This window comes from Neomonachus schauinslandi, chromosome 9 (assembly GCF_002201575.2).
Source record: "Neomonachus schauinslandi chromosome 9, ASM220157v2, whole genome shotgun sequence".
Taxonomy (NCBI): domain Eukaryota; kingdom Metazoa; phylum Chordata; class Mammalia; order Carnivora; family Phocidae; genus Neomonachus; species Neomonachus schauinslandi.
In genome coordinates, this window is record NC_058411.1 from 60,083,998 (window position 1) to 60,104,314 (window position 20,317).

General features: G+C 37.4%; 1 protein-coding gene across 1 annotated transcript in view; it reads right to left on the reverse strand.

The window, feature by feature from the left end:
- Window positions 1-3,482: 3,482 nt before the first annotated feature.
- BRMS1L (BRMS1 like transcriptional repressor) overlaps window positions 3,483-20,317 on the reverse strand; it is a 31,850-nt gene continuing 15,015 nt past the window's right edge. Inside the window, exons 5-10 of the mRNA XM_021701431.1 lie at window positions 10,555-10,651; window positions 9,441-9,524; window positions 8,528-8,592; window positions 7,768-7,807; window positions 6,988-7,114; window positions 3,483-5,083 (exon numbers count right to left, since the gene is read on the reverse strand). Coding sequence (XP_021557106.1) covers window positions 4,966-5,083; window positions 6,988-7,114; window positions 7,768-7,807; window positions 8,528-8,592; window positions 9,441-9,524; window positions 10,555-10,651 — 531 coding nt within the window. The 3' untranslated portion in view covers window positions 3,483-4,965. The remainder of the gene's footprint in view (window positions 5,084-6,987; window positions 7,115-7,767; window positions 7,808-8,527; window positions 8,593-9,440; window positions 9,525-10,554; window positions 10,652-20,317) is intronic.

Consider the following 20,317-nt stretch of genomic DNA (forward strand, 5'->3'; position numbering starts at 1 on the left):
TATTAGAAGACTCATGTGACACGAGAAAGATTGTGGTACAGAGGGAGCGTGGGTCAGCTGGAAGAAGAACGTTAAATGCCAACTACCTGTCCGTCCTCTGTCTCTTCAGCTCCCTGTGTCGTCTTTCTACACAGGGCAGGAAACTTAATTGCCTGTAGTTCTTAAACTTTGTTGTCTTCCCAGTTTCAGTATGAGAGGGAGATGGATTCTGTTTCCACAGTCACAGCTTGAAAGATCTCAGCAAAGGATTCTAATCGGGGCAGCCTGGGTTACATGTCCACCTCGTCTAAACAACTGTGACCGAGACTGGCAGACCATGAGAGAAATGGGTGCTCCCGCTGAAGCCACATGATTGGGGGAAAAGCCTTTCTTGGAAAGAGTGGAACTGCAGTGCCCTGCAGACAAAAGAATTGAGGTCCAGCAGGGAGCAAAAAAATGATAATAATCAGTTTTGGGTTAGAAATATAACATTTGCTATAAAGAAAAAGGGCAAGAAGCAAGGAGACCAGTTAGGCCATCACAATCATCCCAATAAAATACATTAAAGGCTTGAATTAGGGCAGCATCTGGGGCACAGGACGAAAGAGGGTGATTTCAGAAAATGTTTCAGAGTTAAAATCTATAGGACTTGACAATTAGATATGGGGAGTCAAAATATGTAAATAGCCCTTACATAGGATTTATCATGTAATAGCCACTGTTCTAAGCACATAGTATATATTAATTCATTGAATCCTCCTCACAACACTATGAAACATTTAGAATTATTATTTTCATTTTCAGATGAGGACATTTGGAGGCACAGGAAGGTAAAGAAATTATCCACAGTCATACAGTTGGTAAGTGACAGAGTTCACACACACTTAGTCTTGCTCTGAAGCCCATGAGTTTAGTCAGCTGCCACAGCCTGCCCAGGGCCTGAATTTGGGTGGATGGACTCATGAATCAAGGGTGGGAACAGAGGAGGAATACAACTGGGGTTGGGGCAGGGATGTGAAGAAGAGATAATAATTTGGTTTTGTATGTGTGAAGTTCAAAAAGTGTGACCACCAGATGGAAATGCCCCGCAGGTAACTTGTAATATATAACTTGGGTGAGGGCAGAGATTTAGATTTGGGATTGTCAGAACATACATAGCTGAAGTCAATGTGGTCATTTTAGTAGTCATTAAGTAGATGTACTTAAACATCCTGAAATCATAAATTTATCCTCAAACAAGTGAAAACACCTTACTGTTTTTGCCATTAACAATGCCATTTTTTAATTCTTTAAATAATAAGTGAAGTATGGTATTTCTTTTCCCATCCCTTTAATAGCAGCTGTCGTTTAGCCTCTGCTCAAGGATCTGGTTTTCTAAGCAGTTTAACATAAACTGTAATCTTTCTGGTAGAGATGAAAAGCTACCATGTGGCTGCTTCTGGACTAGAATTATGACACTTCTGTCCTCAAGAGGATACGGCAGTGTGCTGGCAAGGTCACCCACCTCAAAACTAGATTAGACACAGGAAAACGGATAAGGAAAGGAAAAGTAAACTTTAAAGACTGTTACTACATAACGTTTTCCCTTGACCTTTAATAATAAAATGAGTCGGGCGCCTGGGTGGCTCAGTTGGTTAAGCGACTGCCTTCGGCTCAGGTCATGATCCTGGAGTCCCGGGATCGAGTCCCGCATCGGGCTCCCTGCTCGGCAGGGAGTCTGCTTCTCCCTCTGACCCTCCTCCCTCTCATGCTCTCTGTCTCTCATTCTCTCTCTGTCAAATAAATAAAGAAAATCTTTAAAAAAAATAATAATAATAATGAGTCTTTGAAAGAGAATGCATTAGCTTCAAGTTTAAGAGCAAAGAAATTTTAGACTTACATTACTTTCTAGTGATAGAAAGATGGATGGATGGATGAATAGGTGGGTGGGTGGGGGAGGAAGGGAGAGAGAGATAAACACACATTTTTCAGAAAGATTAGCAACTTGAGATAAAAGCTGTTTTAGAACACTCTAAATATGGGCGCCTGGGTGGCTCAGTTGGTTAACTATCTGCCTTCGGCTCAGGTCATGATCCTGGGGTCCTAGGATCAAGGCCCGCATCGGGCTCCCTGCTCCTTGGGGAGCCTGCTTCTCCCTCTGCCTCTGCCTCTCTGTGTCTCTCATGAATAAATAAACAAAATCTTAAAAAAAAACAACACCCCAAATATAAGTTCTGTCACAGTATTTTGCCTCTTGTACCTTGTGAAAAACCTCATGACCAGAAATTCCTAATATATGACAAATTTATAAAGAATAAACATATTAGAATTCTTACATTATGTTCATTTTGTTTTAAACATGAAAAATATTAAATAACAACTTTCTGTTTATACATCAAATACAGTTCCTGGTACATGGCAAGCATTAAAAATTACAGGTACAGGCTGCCCGTGAAGTCAGGGTCCATTCTGGTCCAATAAACTGGCCAGAGTGGGAAAGCCTATGGCATAGAAAGAACTTAGAGGGGGAAGTGGGAAAGGCCTGCACAGCCCAGTTTTAAAATACAAATTTTCTATTTAGAATTTCAGAACATATGCGGTACATTTTTGTTAAAGTATAACATATATGTATATTTTATTTTATTTTTTTATTTTATTTATTTTTTTTTTAAAGATTTTCTTTATTTATTTGAGAGAGGAAGAATGAGAGGCAGGGCACCAGGAAAAAAAAGAAAGTCAAAAGTAAGATGATAGCAGTGTGTCCAGCACAATACCAGAAAGGGGATACCCTCACCAGAGAACTGATGACTCACCAAAACAAATCTGATCACAAGGTTGTTTTCACACAGATTTTCCTAGAAGGAGAGAACTGACTTGAGGAGTCAGGTCTCCTTCTCAACTATACTTCCCAATTTAAATTATTAAACTGACACTTGGCTGCCCTTCAATCCCCTATGAGTTGGTCAGCCTAACTTCCCCAGAGCTGTCACCTTGGGGCATGTTACCAGTTTGCTAGGGCTGCTCTAACAAAATACCACAGACTGGGAGGCTTAAACAACAGAAACTCGTTTTCTCACAGTGCTGGATATTAGAAGTCCAGGATCAAGGTGTCGGCATGTTTGGTTTCTTCTTAGGTGAGAGACAGAGAGCATGAGAGGGAGGAGGGTCAGAGGGAGAAGCAGACTCCCTGCCGAGCAGGGAGCCCGATGCGGAACTCGATCCCGGGACTCCAGGATCATGACCTGAGCCGAAGGCAGTCGCTTAACCAACTGAGCCACCCAGGCGCCCCATATATGTATATTTTAAAATTAAGTATAACTTGGCCATCTTGAATATCTAAATATACCCCAATAGAGGTTGAACTGTGATGTAGGGAAGCAGAAACATTTGTTTAACACTCCAACTCTCCGTACCTATTAATGTAAATTGGCTGAAATCATTCTTAGAAGTGGACATTCTATTTCTATAACCTTAGAAATAGGTTATAAAGAACTTAACACACGAGTAATTCGAGACACTACAAATGACACTCAACACATCTTTTTATTATATACTAAATTTAAAAATACAAATCTTATTAAAAATGCTTATGAAACATTGTATATATAAGTACTGTCAAATACTATTGGATTATGACATTATGTACATTTGTTAAGGTTAATTAGAAACAGAACAAAGTATATAACTTTGCTGATAACGAATTTCAGAAGTCAAATATCTTAACATTTGGCAACTGTGAAGTAGTGATCCGCACAGGAAAATGTTTTCAGAGGTAAAATAGTAAGAAAACAAACGGAATAATGCAGATATTCCTGCCCTGTTAATAAGTAGCTCTCTTCCTCATCCTCTTCAGTCTCATTATAACAGAAATTAAAGTGCACAAGACCACCAGGAAAACTTGATTTGGTTGTACCCTAATATATACTACAGCCAATTGTGCTGCCATATTGAGGGTTTCAATTCTTTGTACTGTTCCTGAGGTTTTCGAAGTTAATTTTGCATGTGGCTAAGGGAAGAGAGGCCAATACTTTCTAAATTGCACCAAGTGGCCTTAAAGTGTAGAACCACCAAAGATAAAAATATTAATTTGGGAATAGATTCAAGAACATTATCCCTGTCTACTTTGCCCTAGGAATAAAATTAATATAAGAACCTAGTTTTACCTCTGGAAAATGCTTACTAAAAATCTGTTTCAAAAGGTCAGACATGAACAGCAAGCACCACAATACTGTCAGTTACTATTCACCACTTATATACTGCATCATAAATACCAGGCATAAATACCTGACCTCTACAGGTTCACAAGAAATACAGGTAGAAGCATGTTATTACTTGACACTAATTTTACTAATTAACATTAAGTATAATTTGTAAAAATAGGTCACCACCATACAATCAAGGAAGAGGAGAAGGAAAGCTCCTAGTCTACAAAAGTGCTCCCTTTAGCTTTCAAACCCAATAGCTTCATTTTGGGTAAAACAAGATTGTAAAGAAAGGCCATCAGTTCTAAATAAGCTGATGATGCCATATATACATACTCACGTATATATGTTTAAATTTCAATTCTGATTTAACGCAATGTACTAGTACAAACCATTTATAGGAAACATTTTATCAGGCTTATTTACAAACACAATGAGTGACAAAGATATGGAAAAATCAAAGAAATTGCAGACAAATATAGCCATTTAGCAACTCAGTTCACTAAAGATAAAACAGATTTGCATAATGTTTTTAAAAAACAAAGAAAAAAATTTAGTAAGAAACCCCTACCATATATACCTATTGGTCACTGGACCTAAAAGGCAAATAAATGTAATGATCATGATTAAGTTTTTATTACTGTCTCATTGACATATCAATATGAGGTCTACTTAGAGTACTACCTACAAATACAGTCTCATGATTTGATGAGAATATTAAGTTATTGAATACATTTTTAATTCCCATGGCACATCACACTTGATAACACTAATAAGGTAGCTTTAGATAACACTTAAATCACAATTATGAATGTTTAATTGAATATTTTCCTTTCTGTAGCTGTGAAATGTAAAGCTTAGATTTGCTTCCATCAGGCCTCTTAAACCAAACTTCATCATGGTTAATTGTTGTAATTACAGCACTAAAAAGGGGGGGGAAAAAAGAATGAATGAATGAATTGCAATACGCCTCCACCACTCATTTTAGAGTACTAGCCATAAAACCAAAATAGCTGGACTGCAAGAGTAGATTCAGATATATAATTGTCATTTACCACAATGCTGCACTATCAGCAGGGCATACTGTCAAAAACATCACATTCAGCAACACTTTTTAAAGAGACAATCTCCTTTCTTTCCTTAATAGAATTGGACATATTTACTATAAGAACTATTAAATGCACATCGTTCCACTACATCCCCACCCCAATCCACCCCCCCAAAACACACAGTGGAGCTAAAAACACTAATTATATAGTATTATACCTCCAATTTATATCAGCCCTGGCTGTAGGAAATCTTTAATGGTTTTAAATTTTTTTTCAAATGCTTTATTTTTTCAGAGTATCCACTTAAGTTTTTATTTAAATTCTAGTTAGTTAACATAGAGTGTAATACTGGTTTCAGGAGTGTAGGAAATCTTAAAAATACCAATCAATCCCTAATTCCTAGTGTGAAAACATCTGTAGGTAACTTGTATGGACTCTTTTTTGACACTACTTATCTTTATGTAGAAATATTTTAAAAACAGATTTGTGTTTAATACTCATAGTATTTCATCTCTTTTTAAATCACATTTATGCTAAGTAGTCAGTAAAATGTCTTAAAAGTAGTAAGATGAAAGAATCTAGGGGTATCACATAGAACCTAGTAATTAGCTCAATGTGCTTCTATGAGGAAAGTTACTATACACAATGCTCCTACTATCCTAAAACTTTACAGATGAAATTACAGTCCAAGTAAAACCACTGTATTTGGAAAATGAGTATTCTTCCCTAAATACAAACACTGCATTTACCATTCATACCTAGAAAAAGATACTTTCTTACTATAGAATGTTACCACTCTGAGAATTAAATCCTAAACTACTGAAGGAACAAAAGCAGTGATTAGCATTAATATTTTCCAAAAGCTACAACCAGATAAAACTTAGAAGGCTATCAGGGCGCCTGGCTGGCTCACGCGGTGGAGCATGTGACTCTTGATCTCAGGGCTGTGGATTTGAGCCCCATATTGGGTGTAGAGATTACTTAAAAAAATAAAATCTTAAAAAAAAACAAAACAGATAAACTTAGAAGGCTGTATAATTATAGAAACGTTGTTTAAGCTTAGACAGATTGAGTCTTTTAAAAGGCAGCTTTCGGGCGCCTGGGTGGCTCAGTTGGTTAAGCGACTGCCTTCGGCTCAGGTCATGATCCTGGAGTCCCTGGATCGAGTCCCGCATCGGGCTCCCTGCTCGGCGGGGAGTCTGCTTCGTCCTCTGACCCTATCCCCTCTCATGTGTTCTCTCTCTCTCATTCTCTCTCTCTCAAATAAATAAATAAAATCTTAAAAAAAAAAAAAAAGGCAGCTTTCAGTTTTCAAGTTATACTCTAATTGCTCTGACTCTTAAGGCTTTCGTTAATTTTCCATTCCTTTCCTACTCTAATTGAAACATATTCTTTGTATCCAAAATACTGTAACACAACCAAAAAAGTTAACGATTAATATATCTACCCAAAACTCGTAACAGAATGGTTTACAGATCACAATATTAAAATCCTAACAATTCATCTACTTTAAGAACTAACAAATAGGACCACTTACCTGGGCTAAATAATTCCAACATTTCCTCTTGTGTTAATGCTTGTGCTCAAGAACTTAATATATGATGTAGGTCTATAAATATTAACACTGGTGAACATACATGCTAATCAAATCATATGCCAAGAGAAAAGAAGGATCCATAGGCAACTAATGGTGCATTATGAATGCACTACAGACGGGGCAAATATTTATTGACAATAATGTTATAAATACTGAACAATGGTGAAATGATAATTTTTACCTTGTAGGACATTCATCTTTTTTATCAATACATATTGTTTGTCCACGTATATACCATTCACCATCATAGTATAATCTTCCTTCTTCGGATCTAGCACTGTGCAGATGTTTTTCCAGTTTCACAGGTGCTAAAGGGATCAGTTCAAAAACTGTTATATTAATAAGACATTGTCAGAAAAACAAAAGTGCAGAACATTAAGCAGTAACACCAATCCATGCATATATGTGAAAAAACACTAAAAATATTTCTTAGATAACAACTGTAAATCTAATAGAAATAAGAGAGGGGCGCGTGGGTGGCTCAGTCAGTTAAGCGACTGCCTTCAGCTCAGGTCATGATCCCAGAGTCCCAGGATCGAGCCCCACATCGGGCTCCTTGCTCAGTGGGGAGCCTGCTTCTCTCTCTGATGCGCCCCCCTCTTATGCTCTCTCTCTCACTCTCTCTCAAATAAATAAAATCTTTAAAAAAAAAAAAAAGAATTTAATTTCTTACATTTCTTATATAATTCAGTAAGTTTTTAATATAACAACAAAATGAAGCTATATAATGTACAATAAATCATCAGTTAACTAGACAAGTGCCAGAAGGGGAAGCAGGTGCATTATCAGTTACTAGTGCCAATTTTAAGTAGGATTTTAAAACATTGTAATTCCAGGAGTAGTGTTCACTGATGAAATGAAACCACTGATGGGGGCGCTGTTTGGTATGTGGATGACTTAACAGCCCTGATTCAACCAGTCTCCACAGAGAAGATTCCTGAACTTAGATTAAATGACTTACGTTCTGTTTTCACTCTGTGTGGACCCAGTGTAGCCATTGCCTTAATTAAAAAAAAGAAAGACATTGAGTTTATAGACTGGAAGTATATTGTGGGATCTATTTAATGTCTACAACACTACTGATGACCTCAGTAGCTAACAGTGAAATACAATCTTCAGTTGCTCTAATAAATTTTAATGTCTAAGACCATAAGGAATATAAAGAATAACCATTCCACCTAGAGGTGTTATCAATACCTGAATTCATCTCTTGCAACTAAGAAGTTTCTGAAAACGGAAAAATTTAATACAAAAAATAAGTCTCCACTTTCAAACAAGCACAGAAAATCCTATAATTTTTGAATGTTTAATGAGAGAATGCAAGACATACAATAAGAGTTCAAATACTCACTTTCATTCATTCAACAAATATTTATTGAGTGCCCTCAGAAAGCCAGGACTGGGCTAAGGACTAGGCACAGAAAGATTATATATTACTTTTGTATAATAATTATTATTATTACCCTAAATAAATGCTTTTCTGTACTTTTGCATAAATTATTAATTACATTATTACAGGAAAAAATACAAATTGCTGACATGTCTCTCTTAAAGTATTCTTGCAATCTACAGTTATCTGTATTAGCATTAACTGCCACAGAATGTTGCAAAGTAAGGCATATTAACAATAATCATATTTTGATGTATTAGTGAAAAACCACAGCATCTTACAAAGTAGACTATAAAAAGATAACTTGTATTCCATTGCTCTTTAATCATACCTTCCTAATTGTTGTCCAGTCTTCAAGAATATCAAGATCTTGCAGCATATAAACTATATATGGACGTGGAAAAGTCAAGGTCAATTTAGCTGTAAGAATTTCACACTTTGAATTTTATTTCCAAACTTCTGTTTTTCAGAGAATTGGAACAATGATTTGTGGACATAATCCTTTGGCATGCTGAATTCTGACTTCAAATTATTCTCCAAAAAACTCAGTACCAGGATAAATATATTTCAGTACTTCAGATGCTATAACCATATTCTCTTAATTCTAGGATATCACTGATTATAAGATATACCACCAACGTAATCACTGTTTTGAGGTGGGGATGGGAAAAGACAGGGGAAAGGGGGAGGGTACCACAGGGAACACCAAGATTGAAAGCACATACTACTTCAAGTTAAAGACACTCCAGTTTTGGAGGCTCATGGGTGGCTCAGTCCATTAAATGTCTGACTCTTTTGATTTTGGCTCAGGTCATGATGACAGGGTCGTGAGATTGAGCCCCGCACGGGGCTCCGCGCTGGGCATGGAGCCTGCTTATGATTCTCTCTCTCCCTCTCCCTCTGCTGCTCCTCTCTCTCTCTCAAAAAACAAACAAAAAACATAAAAACTTCAGAAACATTGAAAAGTGTTAAAAAATATACATGTGAATTAATCATGCTATATTCACATCAAAGCCTTTGTGAACTACAAAGCCATATTTTCAAAGTTGAGATCATGACTAAATTTCTACTCCTTCCCTACCCCTCTTAATCTAAACTATATTCTTCTGCCTCAGTTTTGTAAATCATCTTTTGCCTATTACAGGATCATATAAATAAAGTCAATGTATACTAATAAAAATTACAAAGATAGGGACAATACAAAAATGTATACCAAGGCAAAAAAAAAATTTATAAAAGGATATCTGAAACAACAACTGGCTTCTTTTTGTCAGGACTGAAAGGATCCTTCCTCTTTTTTCTTGACTGAAGCTCATCATTCCACAGCTCTGGCAAGTAAATAAAAATTAAGTATTAGCTGATTTCTGGAGATCAAAGTGGGGGAAAAGGCTCTGTAATTTCATGGTAGCAAAATTTCATTGGAAGCTATGTATATTCACATATGACTATATAATTTCATGAGCAGCTATATATTCATAAAATTTCCTCTGCCTTTATTAAAGTAAAAATCAACTTGGCACTTAATGACTAATAACTGATGAACATGTTCAGGTACTTTGTTAAATATACATTGCATGCATTGTGTTATCCTCAAAGCTATCTCTGAGGTAGGTATTCCTATTATTTCCATTTTACAGATGAGGAGACTGATTTAGAAAAGCTAAAGTAACTGTTCATGGTCACCCAAGCAGTAGGGACTGGAGCAGTGGCATTACAAGTTCAGCGTGTCTGACCCCACTGTGCCTATTCTACACCAGAGAAATAAAATCTCTAAGAGGAAAAGCAATATACACGCAAGACCTGTAGAGGAACCCAGTACATCTTCAACCCAATGTAGAAAGCCTTTCCATAATACCCTAGAAAAAGCAATTTCAACCTTGGACTGATGTAATTATTAATGAGTTTTTCCTTTTTCTGAGACAAAAATCTCCCTCCCTGTAATTTCCAGTTTGTGTGATACCAAAAACAAAAGGTTTTTATTCCTTCTTCCACCTGATCTTTCAAGACTTAAAGGGAAGAACATATACTGTAGTTGTCTTCCAGTACTACTCTTATATTATAAAAATATTCTTACTATTTTATAGTATACCATTCTTACTCCTGTAGTTGCTGTCATACTTCTCTTTTGTCCCTTTTCACGCACTCCATTTTCTATGTCTTTCTGAAATGTGAATTCAAATCAAAGCAACAATCACAAGCCTATCAAATTCTTTAGAAGTCTCCCCCTTTCTCCTCTCATTAGGACACTTCATTTACATAACATTTATATCAGGAGACTCGGATATTAGGAGACACTACAGTAAACCACAGGTTCAGTGTCACTTAAAGTAAACATCACCATCACATCATTCCCGTTACCTGAGGTAATATCAATGCTGTGCCTATCCTCTTCAAGCCTTCTTATCTTCTCCTCCAGTTCACTCTGGACTGTATCATATAACAAAAGCTTTTCGCTCTGGAAAAAAAAAAGATTATGCATAAGTAGAAATAAAAAATTGGTCTTAACTATGAGTACTAAATAACTTACCCTTAAAGTACTTTAACACGATGCTTTTGTCTGCTAACTTAAAATTTTTTTAAGATAAAATGCCAAAAACATGAAAGAAAGAAAACTAGAAAATATAGAATCTAAGTATAGATTTAAATACATGCAATTAAATTGTTTAATAACATCTAAATTTATATGTGATATGAGGGTAAATGTTTACATACAATTCATAGTAAGCTCCAATGGCCCCTTTTAAATATAAGCAGGTCCTACCTGTCACTATAATAGAGAACCTGTCCTATAAAGTAGATCATTATAAAATGGTTCATGTTTTCTCATCACAACAATAATTGAGCCTTTATTCCTCACTAACATCTCAATATGATACAAAATAGACTACTGTATCACAAAGAGACAGATTCAAGTACGAATTCTGTAATCATTTTAAATCTAATGAGAGTCAAAATCATAAAACTACAGACTATATCCAGATCTCTCAACAAAACTATAGAAAGATTGAGGGACTTGCTAAAAGAGACTATTTACTACTAGCAAATCAGACTAGAACCCAGGTCTACTAGTTCTAGCCCCTTGTTCTTTTAATTAGAAAACATTATATCCCTTATTTTCAAAGGGATAAAATATACATAAGTATAATATTTAGATTTGTTATATAAAAAGCTTATGACAGATCCCCAACCCATCCACCACACCCTTCCTCTAGTGAGGATAGGCTACTGATACATAGTTAGATATGACTGTCATCTCATAGAAACTACTGGAATACAGTTAGATAGGATTTCTTGGGGAAGGCACAGGCCACAGCCATTTGGCAGCACTCCCAGTGTAAGTCATGAAATCCTCTCTTTCGGGTTTGAAATTTAGAGTCTACACATGCTTGAAGGTTCTCCTGAGTGGTAGAGAGAAGATGGCTTTTGTCCATTTGAGGCAAGCCAGGAGCCTGAGAAAGTAAAGCTGAAGACTAAAACTCGATCTCATATGAAAAATCATCTCCTTGCTTGCTACCCTCTATCCTTATTTCTTTTTACTTGTTCGCCTACCTTTGGTAAAGCCTTATGAACTATTCCAGCCTTATCTACATTGTGCTACAAGCACTGGGAAACATTATGTATCAGAGGAAAAGGGAGAGCAGACCCCAGCCATGGTCAAGATAGTGTGACAGCTATAGACAGATCAGATTCTCCAACCAAGGATGACTCCTAATGCAGAGTGGAAGTGATAAAGCTTTTGTTTTTAAGCTTATGAAAATTTAACTGCTGCAGTCTCTTTCATTTCTATTGATAAAATTGCCCTAGGTCAACCAAAATGCTAAAATAAGTCCACTAATCATTCTTCATAATTAAAAAAACAAAACAAAACACAATGAGCCTGAAATATTTAAAGCTTTGAAGACACCTCTAAAGATATTAAAAGTATAAAGTGTACAGATAGAAGTGCCTTGAATCTATTCACAGTCTTATTTCTTTGTCCTTCTCTCTCTTATCCTCAACCCCGTAAGATCCTCAAAAACCTTTCCTAAGTAGGAAAGAAAGTCATTAACACAGGAGCGAGAGGACACCTGGAAAAGAAATGGGCATCTAACCTCCCCTGCTTAGGTGCCTCTACAGGCTTCTTTGTTCAATAGGTAATTCAGCTTTTTTAAAGTACTTACTATAATTATATATTTGGCTTCAAAACCCCATACCCCTCCAATCTCCAAACCTATACTTACTCCTTTGAATGTGGATAGGAGTTACTGACTCACTTCTAATGGATAGAATGTGGCAGAAATCTAGGTCATAAAAAACATTGTCGCTTCCATCCTGCTCTCTTGGATCACTCACTCTGAGAGATGCAGTCACTGGGTCCTGGGGACCCTCAGGCAGCATCTGGAGAGGCCCATAGAACTAAGCCTTCCAACCAACAACCAGCAAAAACTTGCCAGCCTTGTGACTGAGTCACCTTGGAAGCAGATCCTCCAGCCCCCAGTCAAGCCTTCAGATAACTGCTTCGGCTGGCTGACCTCTTTATTGCAACTTTATGGGACTCCCTGAGCCAGAACCAACCAGCTAAGTTGCTCCCAAATTCCTGGCTACAGAGACTACAAAATAGTAAATTTTATTCTTGTTTTGGAGTAATTTATTACAAAGCAACAGATAACCAATACAAGAGCTCTCAACAAGCTTATTTCTATACACCTTTTCCCAAGAAGCTACTCTACCCAACTGAAAATGAGGACAAGATCTAGTGGAAAAGACGTAAAGGGAACTTCTAGAGTGATGGTGAAAAGACACCCCACGAAGATAGCGATGCAGATGGCCTAGAAAGCATCTGAAGGAGGGCACAGGATGGAGCAGGACAGGGGATTCTGGGGAAACAGGGGATGCTCCTCAGGGATTATCTGATGCATTTGATCACATGGAAAACAGCATTAGGGAGCTTTCATAAATCTGCTGGAATCTCTGAGAAGAAATGACAAAACTAAGAATAAACGAAGCAATTATTAATTCCGAGGCTACAAACAGATTTGTATAAAAAGGGAAGTTTGTGTGTAGTGTAACTCTTGGCTCAGTAAACAATATTTATAGCTACAACGAAAACAAAAATTGAGACATAACAGTATTGGAAAAATGGGATGAGGGAAACTATTACGGAATCTTTAGCTTTCATAACAGGAAACCAATAGATAGTATCTGAAACTGATATTATTTAGAGATATGAGGGCAAATTCCAGAAGCTGTAACTACAAGAGTTAGATCATTGCTGCTGGAATGTAGAATTTAGAGATGGGAGAGGGGACTGCTGTGTTTCATTATAAGCCGGTGCCTTAGGAAACATGTACACATATTACCTGCTAAAAGCAAAGGTTTAAAAGAGTATTTAGAACTATAGGGAAATCCTCACGAAATGGTAATCGTAAAACAGGATATAAAATAGTATGTATAGTTATACCAGCTATGTGAAAAACAATTATACAAACATGCACATACTTATTAACAAATGTCCACTGCTTGGTAGATTATGGTTCATTGTATTTACTTCTTTAGACTTACTTCTCAAGTTTTCTCAATACTTATTAATGTTATAATCAGAAAAAAATAAATAAATGAATAGATAACCAAGATCAGAGCCCTGAAGAGCCTCAATTTTCTCAGGAACTGGAATCCTAACCCTGAGCCCTCAGGGCCTGAGACCTTGCTACCACCTGCTGTCGATCTTAACACTCATCTCCAGATCCGTGGGGAGGCTTAAATGAGATAACCTAAATAAAGCATCACCACCTGTCCCAGTGTCTGGCACACTGTATTCTATAAATGTGATTTCCTTCCTTAATTTGACACAAACCATCTGCTGCCTCGATTGCCTCTGTGGTTTGCTGGCATACTCTCTGTACGCATACCCTTATGAACATGTCTTCTAGTCTCTGGTCCTGGCCCCTCTTTCTATCTGCTGCTAATCAAACTTACTTTGACAACTGGCAGTGTGTCTCCCTTCTTCCCACTTCCCCGGCCTCTCAGTTATTTCTATATGAGCCAAATGTAGAACTAAGTAATAAGCAGATAAAAAGCCCTGAATAACAAAGTTTCAGATTTAATGGTAAATTGCATGAATAACTAGAAAGATCAAAGGATTTCAGTCTTGGTTCTGCTGCTCCTTAAACATGTGACCCTAAGCAAATTACTTAAGCTCTCTGAGCCCCTAAGTTAACCCGTTCATAAAATCAAGATAATTCCTATTTCATTAGGCTGTGGTAAGGATTAAAATGAGAGTGAATATAAAATAGATTAACACTCTAAATGTAAGTTTCCTTCCAGCCTTTATTTCATGTCTAAAATGCCCTTGAACTACTGAAGAGTATTAATTATATAAGTAAACAGATCATTTATAATACTAATTCTAAATTAAGTATTAAAAAACCAAGCCATAACTAAATTAGAAGAAATTTAGGTAAATATTTAGCATCTCTATGGAAGAGGGAAGACTTTCAAAGCTGAAAAATGATGGAAGAGGGGTGCCTGGGTGGCGCAGTTGGTTAAGTGGCCAACTCTTATTTAGGCTCAGGTCATGATCTCAGGGTGCTGAGATCGAGCCCCACATTGGACTCCACACTCAGCAGGGAGTCTGCTTGAGATTCTCTCTCTCTCTCTCTCTCTCTGCCCCTGCCCCCACACTCTCACACGCACTGCTCTCTCTCTAAAATCTTTTTTTTTTAAGATTTTATTTATTCATTTGAGAAAGAGCATGAGCTGGGAGAGGAGCAGAGGGAGAGGGAGAAGCAGACTCCCCACTGTGCAGGGAGCCCAATGCAGGACTCGATCCCAGGACCCTGGGATTATGACCCGAGCCGAAGGCAGACACTTACCCAACTGAGCCACCCAGGCGCCCTAAAATAAATAAATCTTTAAAAAATGATGGAAGAAGGGCACCTGGGTGGCTCAGTCATTAAGTTCTGCCTTTGGCTCAGTCATGATCCCAGGGTTCTGGGATTGAGCCCCGCATCGGGCTCCCTGCTCAGCGGGAAGCCTGCTTCTCCTCTCCCATTCTCCCTGCTTGTGTTCTCTCTCTCGCTGTGTCTCTCTCTGTCAAATAAATAAATAAATAAAATCTTTAAAAAAAAAGATGGAAGAGAAAGAATATCAATATATTTGTCTAAGTAAAATATATTACTTGACAATACACTGCTGACTTTTATGTCTGACAATACAGTAGACTAGATATCCTCAAAACAAAACCCAGAAAATCTCAAAACAAAACAAAACCTCCCAACATACCTACACAGATATTCTAAATAAAATACCACAAACATCTTTTTAAAGGTATAGTTAAGCTCTTAAAAAAGTAAGAGAAATCTCCAAGAACCAAAAATAAACAAGGAGCAGGAAACCAGCATGCTAACCTGGTGTTGAAGCTATGGTTTCCTTGAGGGTATTTGCTGGTGTTGGTAACCTAGAGGAATGGTTTTTAGTGGCTGTTTGGGAAAAAGAGAAAGATCTTGAGCCTAAGCAAAGTGAGGAACAAGAACTGGGATCCCTGCATAGCCCTGAAGGGTTATATCTTCAAAGAAAAGGCAGACTAGAAAAGATTCACCTGAGGGAAATTCAAATGAATCTCAGGCAATAAATGGAAGTTTTTCCCAAAAATACGTCATCTTAGGCCTGATCTCTACATATTTGAGATTCAAATGTAGATTACCTGCATCTTCTAGGAAATTCCAAGCCAAAAAATTAAAGCAGTCATGTGCTTTTGGCATACCAGGATGCCTAGCTGAAACAACCTAGCAGAAATAAAAGCAGATACTATCTGAAGAACTACATCCTCTGTCCAAGGTGCACAGAATTCCAACCAATAAAGCCTGCTACAGTCCAGAATTATGAAATAAGGAAATAAGCTGTGAGGTTTGGCAGAAATTTGAAGAAGAAAAAAAAAAAACAGCAGAATTAGACTCTGAAGAACTTCAGATAATACATTGAGTAAAAAATATGAATTAAGGGGCGCCTGGGTGGCTCAGTTGGTTAAACATTTGCCTTCAGTTTGGGTCATGATCTCAGGGTCCAGGATCAAGCCCTGCATCAGGCTCCCTGCTCAGCGGGAAGTCTGCTTCTCCCTCTCCCTCTCCCTCTTGCTCTCTCTCTCAAATAAATAAAAACCTTTAAAAAAAATATATGAATTAAGTATTAAGAAATATGGAAGACAAAATGAGGACTTACATATGACTAACCCAAGTTCCAGAAGGAAGCAGAGAAAACGAAAGGCAATACCAGAAAAAATAATATCTAAGAAATTTCCAGAACTAATGGAAAACAAATTCTCAGATTCAGAAAGCACAACAAATCCAAGTAAGGACAGAAAAATAATCTCTATGGAGACACACAATAAAGAAACTGAAGAACAGCAAAGAAAAGAATGTAAAAATAGCTAGTAAAAGGAAGGAAAAAAGCTATCTACAAATGATTACAGACTTCTAAGCAGACTGTGGAAAGTAAAATCCTAAAAATGTTAAGAGGAAATAATTATCATCCTACAATGTTTTATCCCCCTAAACTGTCGTTCCAGAATTATATAAATAATTATACAAATAAGCTATTTTAGACAAGTAAAAACTGAGTTTACCATCAGTGGACTCTCAGTGAAGAAATGCTTAGGATGTTCTTCAAGAGGCAGAAAAGGAACTTTCAAGGAAGGGTTACAACTCAAAAACAATGAGCAAAAAACTAGTAAAATATGCAAAAACCTAAAAAGAACTAAATCAATGAGATCAGAATAATGCTTCATTTGAAGGGCAAAAAGGCAAAATGGAACTAAAGGACTGAAAACTATAACTTGTACTTTGGGAGGGAGGAACTAGAGTTAGAGAGTTCAAGGGTCCTTTATAATTCAGGAGGAAGACAGAGTTATTAATATTTGATTCTAATGTAGATATGCATACTGAAAATTTAAGCTAATCATTAAAATATAGAGTGTACCAATGTATGATGCAATTTTTTTTTAAAGATTTTATTTATTTGAGCGAGTAAGCAAGAGAGAGAGCACGAGCAGGGGGAGGAGCAGAGGGAGAAGCAGACCCCCCGCTGAGCAGGGAGCCGGACACGGGGTTCAATCCTGGGACTCTAGGATCATGACCTGAGCCAAAGGCAGATGCTTAACTGACTGAGCCAGCCAGGTGCCCCTGTATGATGAAATTTTTAAAACTCAATAAACCACACACACCCAGGAAAGGTCAGGAAAGAATAAAAAAGGATAAAGCAGAAAAAATAGAAAACACAAAATAGGTTAGTATTACATAGCAAAATAATCACTACAAATATAATTGGACTAAATTTACCAATTAAAAGACAGGGATTCTTAAAAGTTTTTAAATCAACACATGTCCTATTTATTTACAAATAATATGCCTAAAATATATACCATAAAAAAGTTGGAGAAAAAGGATTAAAAACCTCTCATCAGGCAAGGGGTGCCTGGGTGGCTCAGTCAGTTGAGCGTCCAACTCTTAGTTTCAGCTCAGGTCATGATCTCAGGGTTGTGAGATCGAGCCCCACATCAAGCTCCACGCTCAGAGGGGAATCTGCGTGAGATTCACTCTCTCTCTCTCCCCCTCTCCCTCTGCCCTTCCATCCCCCATTAAAATAAATAAATCTTTAAAAAAAAAATTGGGGGTCCCTAGGTGGCTCAGTCAGTTAAGCATCTGCTTTTGGCTCAGGTCATGATCCCAGGGTCCTGGGATTGAGTCCCACATTGGGCTCCTTGCTCAGTGAGGAGTCTATTTCTCCCTCTGCCTGCCACTCCCTCTGCTTGTGCTCTCTCTCTCTGACAAAGAAATAAAATCTTAAAAAATAATAATAAACTAAAATTAAAAAAAAACTTTTATCAGGCAAATGCCAGGCCAAATAAAACAAGAATAGCTACTTTAATTATCAGACAAAATAGACTTTATGGCAAAAATCATTGTTACAGAGGAAAGTGCATTTAAAAAGGATAAAATGTGGGGCGCCTGGGTGGCTCAGTCGTTAAGCGTCTGCCTTCGGCTAAGGTCATGATCCCAGGGTCTGGGATCAAGCCCCACATCGGGCTCCCTGCTCAGTGGGAAGCCTGCTTCTCCCTCTCCCACTCCCCCTGCTTGTGTTCCCTCTCTCCCTGTGTTTCTCTCTGTCAAATAAATAAATAAAATCTTTTAAAAAAATAAAAAATAAAAAGGATAAAATATTATATTCGTTAGAAGATATAGAAATTATAAAATGAATCTGATAATACAGCCTCTATATATTTCATACACATATACATATATAAAGCAAAAACTGATAGAAATATAAAAAGATATGAGAAATTATTATATAAAGCAAAAACTGGTAGAAATATGAAAAGATGAGAAATTAATAATCTCATTTATAATAGCATCAAAAAGAACAAAATACTTAGGAATAAACTTAAGGAAATGAAAGACTCGCATATTGAACACTATGAAACACTGATAAAAGAAATTAAGCACAAATAAATGAAGACATTCCATATTCTTAGATTGGAAGACTTAATATTGTTAAAGAGTCCATACTACCCGGGATGCCTGGGTGGCTCAGTCGGTTAAGCGTCTGCCTTCGGCTCAGGTCATGATCCCAGGGTCCTGGGATCGAGTCCCGCATCGGGCTCCCTGCTCCGCGGGGAGCCTGCTTCTCCCTCTGCCTCTGTCTCTCTCTCTGTCTCTCATGAATAAATAAATAAAATCTTTAAAAAAAAAAAAGAAAAAAAAAAAGTCCATACTACCCAAAGTGATTCACAAATTCAGTGCAATCTCTTACCAAAATCCCAATGGAATTTTTTTTATAGAAATAGAAAAAAAGCCTAAAATGAATATGGAACCACAAGAAAAACCCAAAAAGCTAAAAAAATTCTTGAGAAAGAAGAACAAAATGAGGCCTCACATGTCCTAATTTCAAAATATATTACAAAGCTATAATAAGTAAAACAGTATGGTACTGGCATAAAGACAGGCATATAGACCAAGAGAAATAGAGCCCAGAAATAAACCCATGCATCCCTGGTCACCTAATCTTCAACAAGGGTGCAAAGAATACATAATGGGGAATGGCTAGTCTCTTCAACAAATGCTGTTGGGAAAACTGGATAGCCACAGGCAAAAGAATGAAATTTGACCCTTACCTTAACGCCATACACAAAAATGAAAATGGATTAAAGTTTTGTTTTCAAAGATTTATTTTTGAGCGAGAGAGAGCATGCATGCACAAGTGGGGGCAGGGAGAGAGAGAGAGAATTTCAAGCAGACTCCCTGCTGAGTGTGGAGCTGACATGGGTCTCGTTCTCACAACCCTGAGATCATGACCTGAGCTGAAATCAAGAGTCGGACACTCAACCAACTGAGCCACCAGGTGCCCCAAAACAGATTAAAGATTTAAATGAAACTAGAAAACCCCTAGAAGAAAATATAAAGGATAAGCTTCATGAAATTGCTCTAGGAAATGATTTCTTGTATATGACACAAAAGCACAGACAACAAAAGCAGAAAGAGATAAGTGGGACTATATCAAACTAAAAAGCTCTGCACAGCAAAGGAACAATGAGGGTGGAAAGGCAACCTACAGAATGGGAGAAAATATTTGAAAATCATGTATCTGGTAAAGGGCTAATATAAAAAATATACAAGGAACTCAATTTAAAAATTAGCAAAGGACTTGAATAGACCTTTTTCCAAAGAAGACATACAAATGGCCAAATACATGAGAAGATGCTCAACATCACTATTCATCAGAAAAATGGAAATTAAAATCACAGCATGGGGGTGCACCAGGATGTCTCAGTGGGTTGAGCATCTGACTCTTGGTTTCGGCTCAGGTTATGATCTCAGGGTAATGAGATCCAGCCTGGCGCTGGGCTCCGCACTCAGTAGGGAGTCTGCTTAAGATTCTCTCTCTCTCTCCTTTTGCTTCTTCCCCTACTCAAGCATGCACATGCTCCCTCTCTCTCAAATAAATAAATCTTTTTAAAAAAAAGTTATAGGGGGTGCCTGGGTGGCTCAGTCGTTAAGCGTCTGCCTTCAGCTCAGGTCATGATCTCAGGGTCCTGGGATTGAGTCCCACATCGGGCTCCCTGCTGGGTGGGAAGTCTGCTTCTCCCTATCCC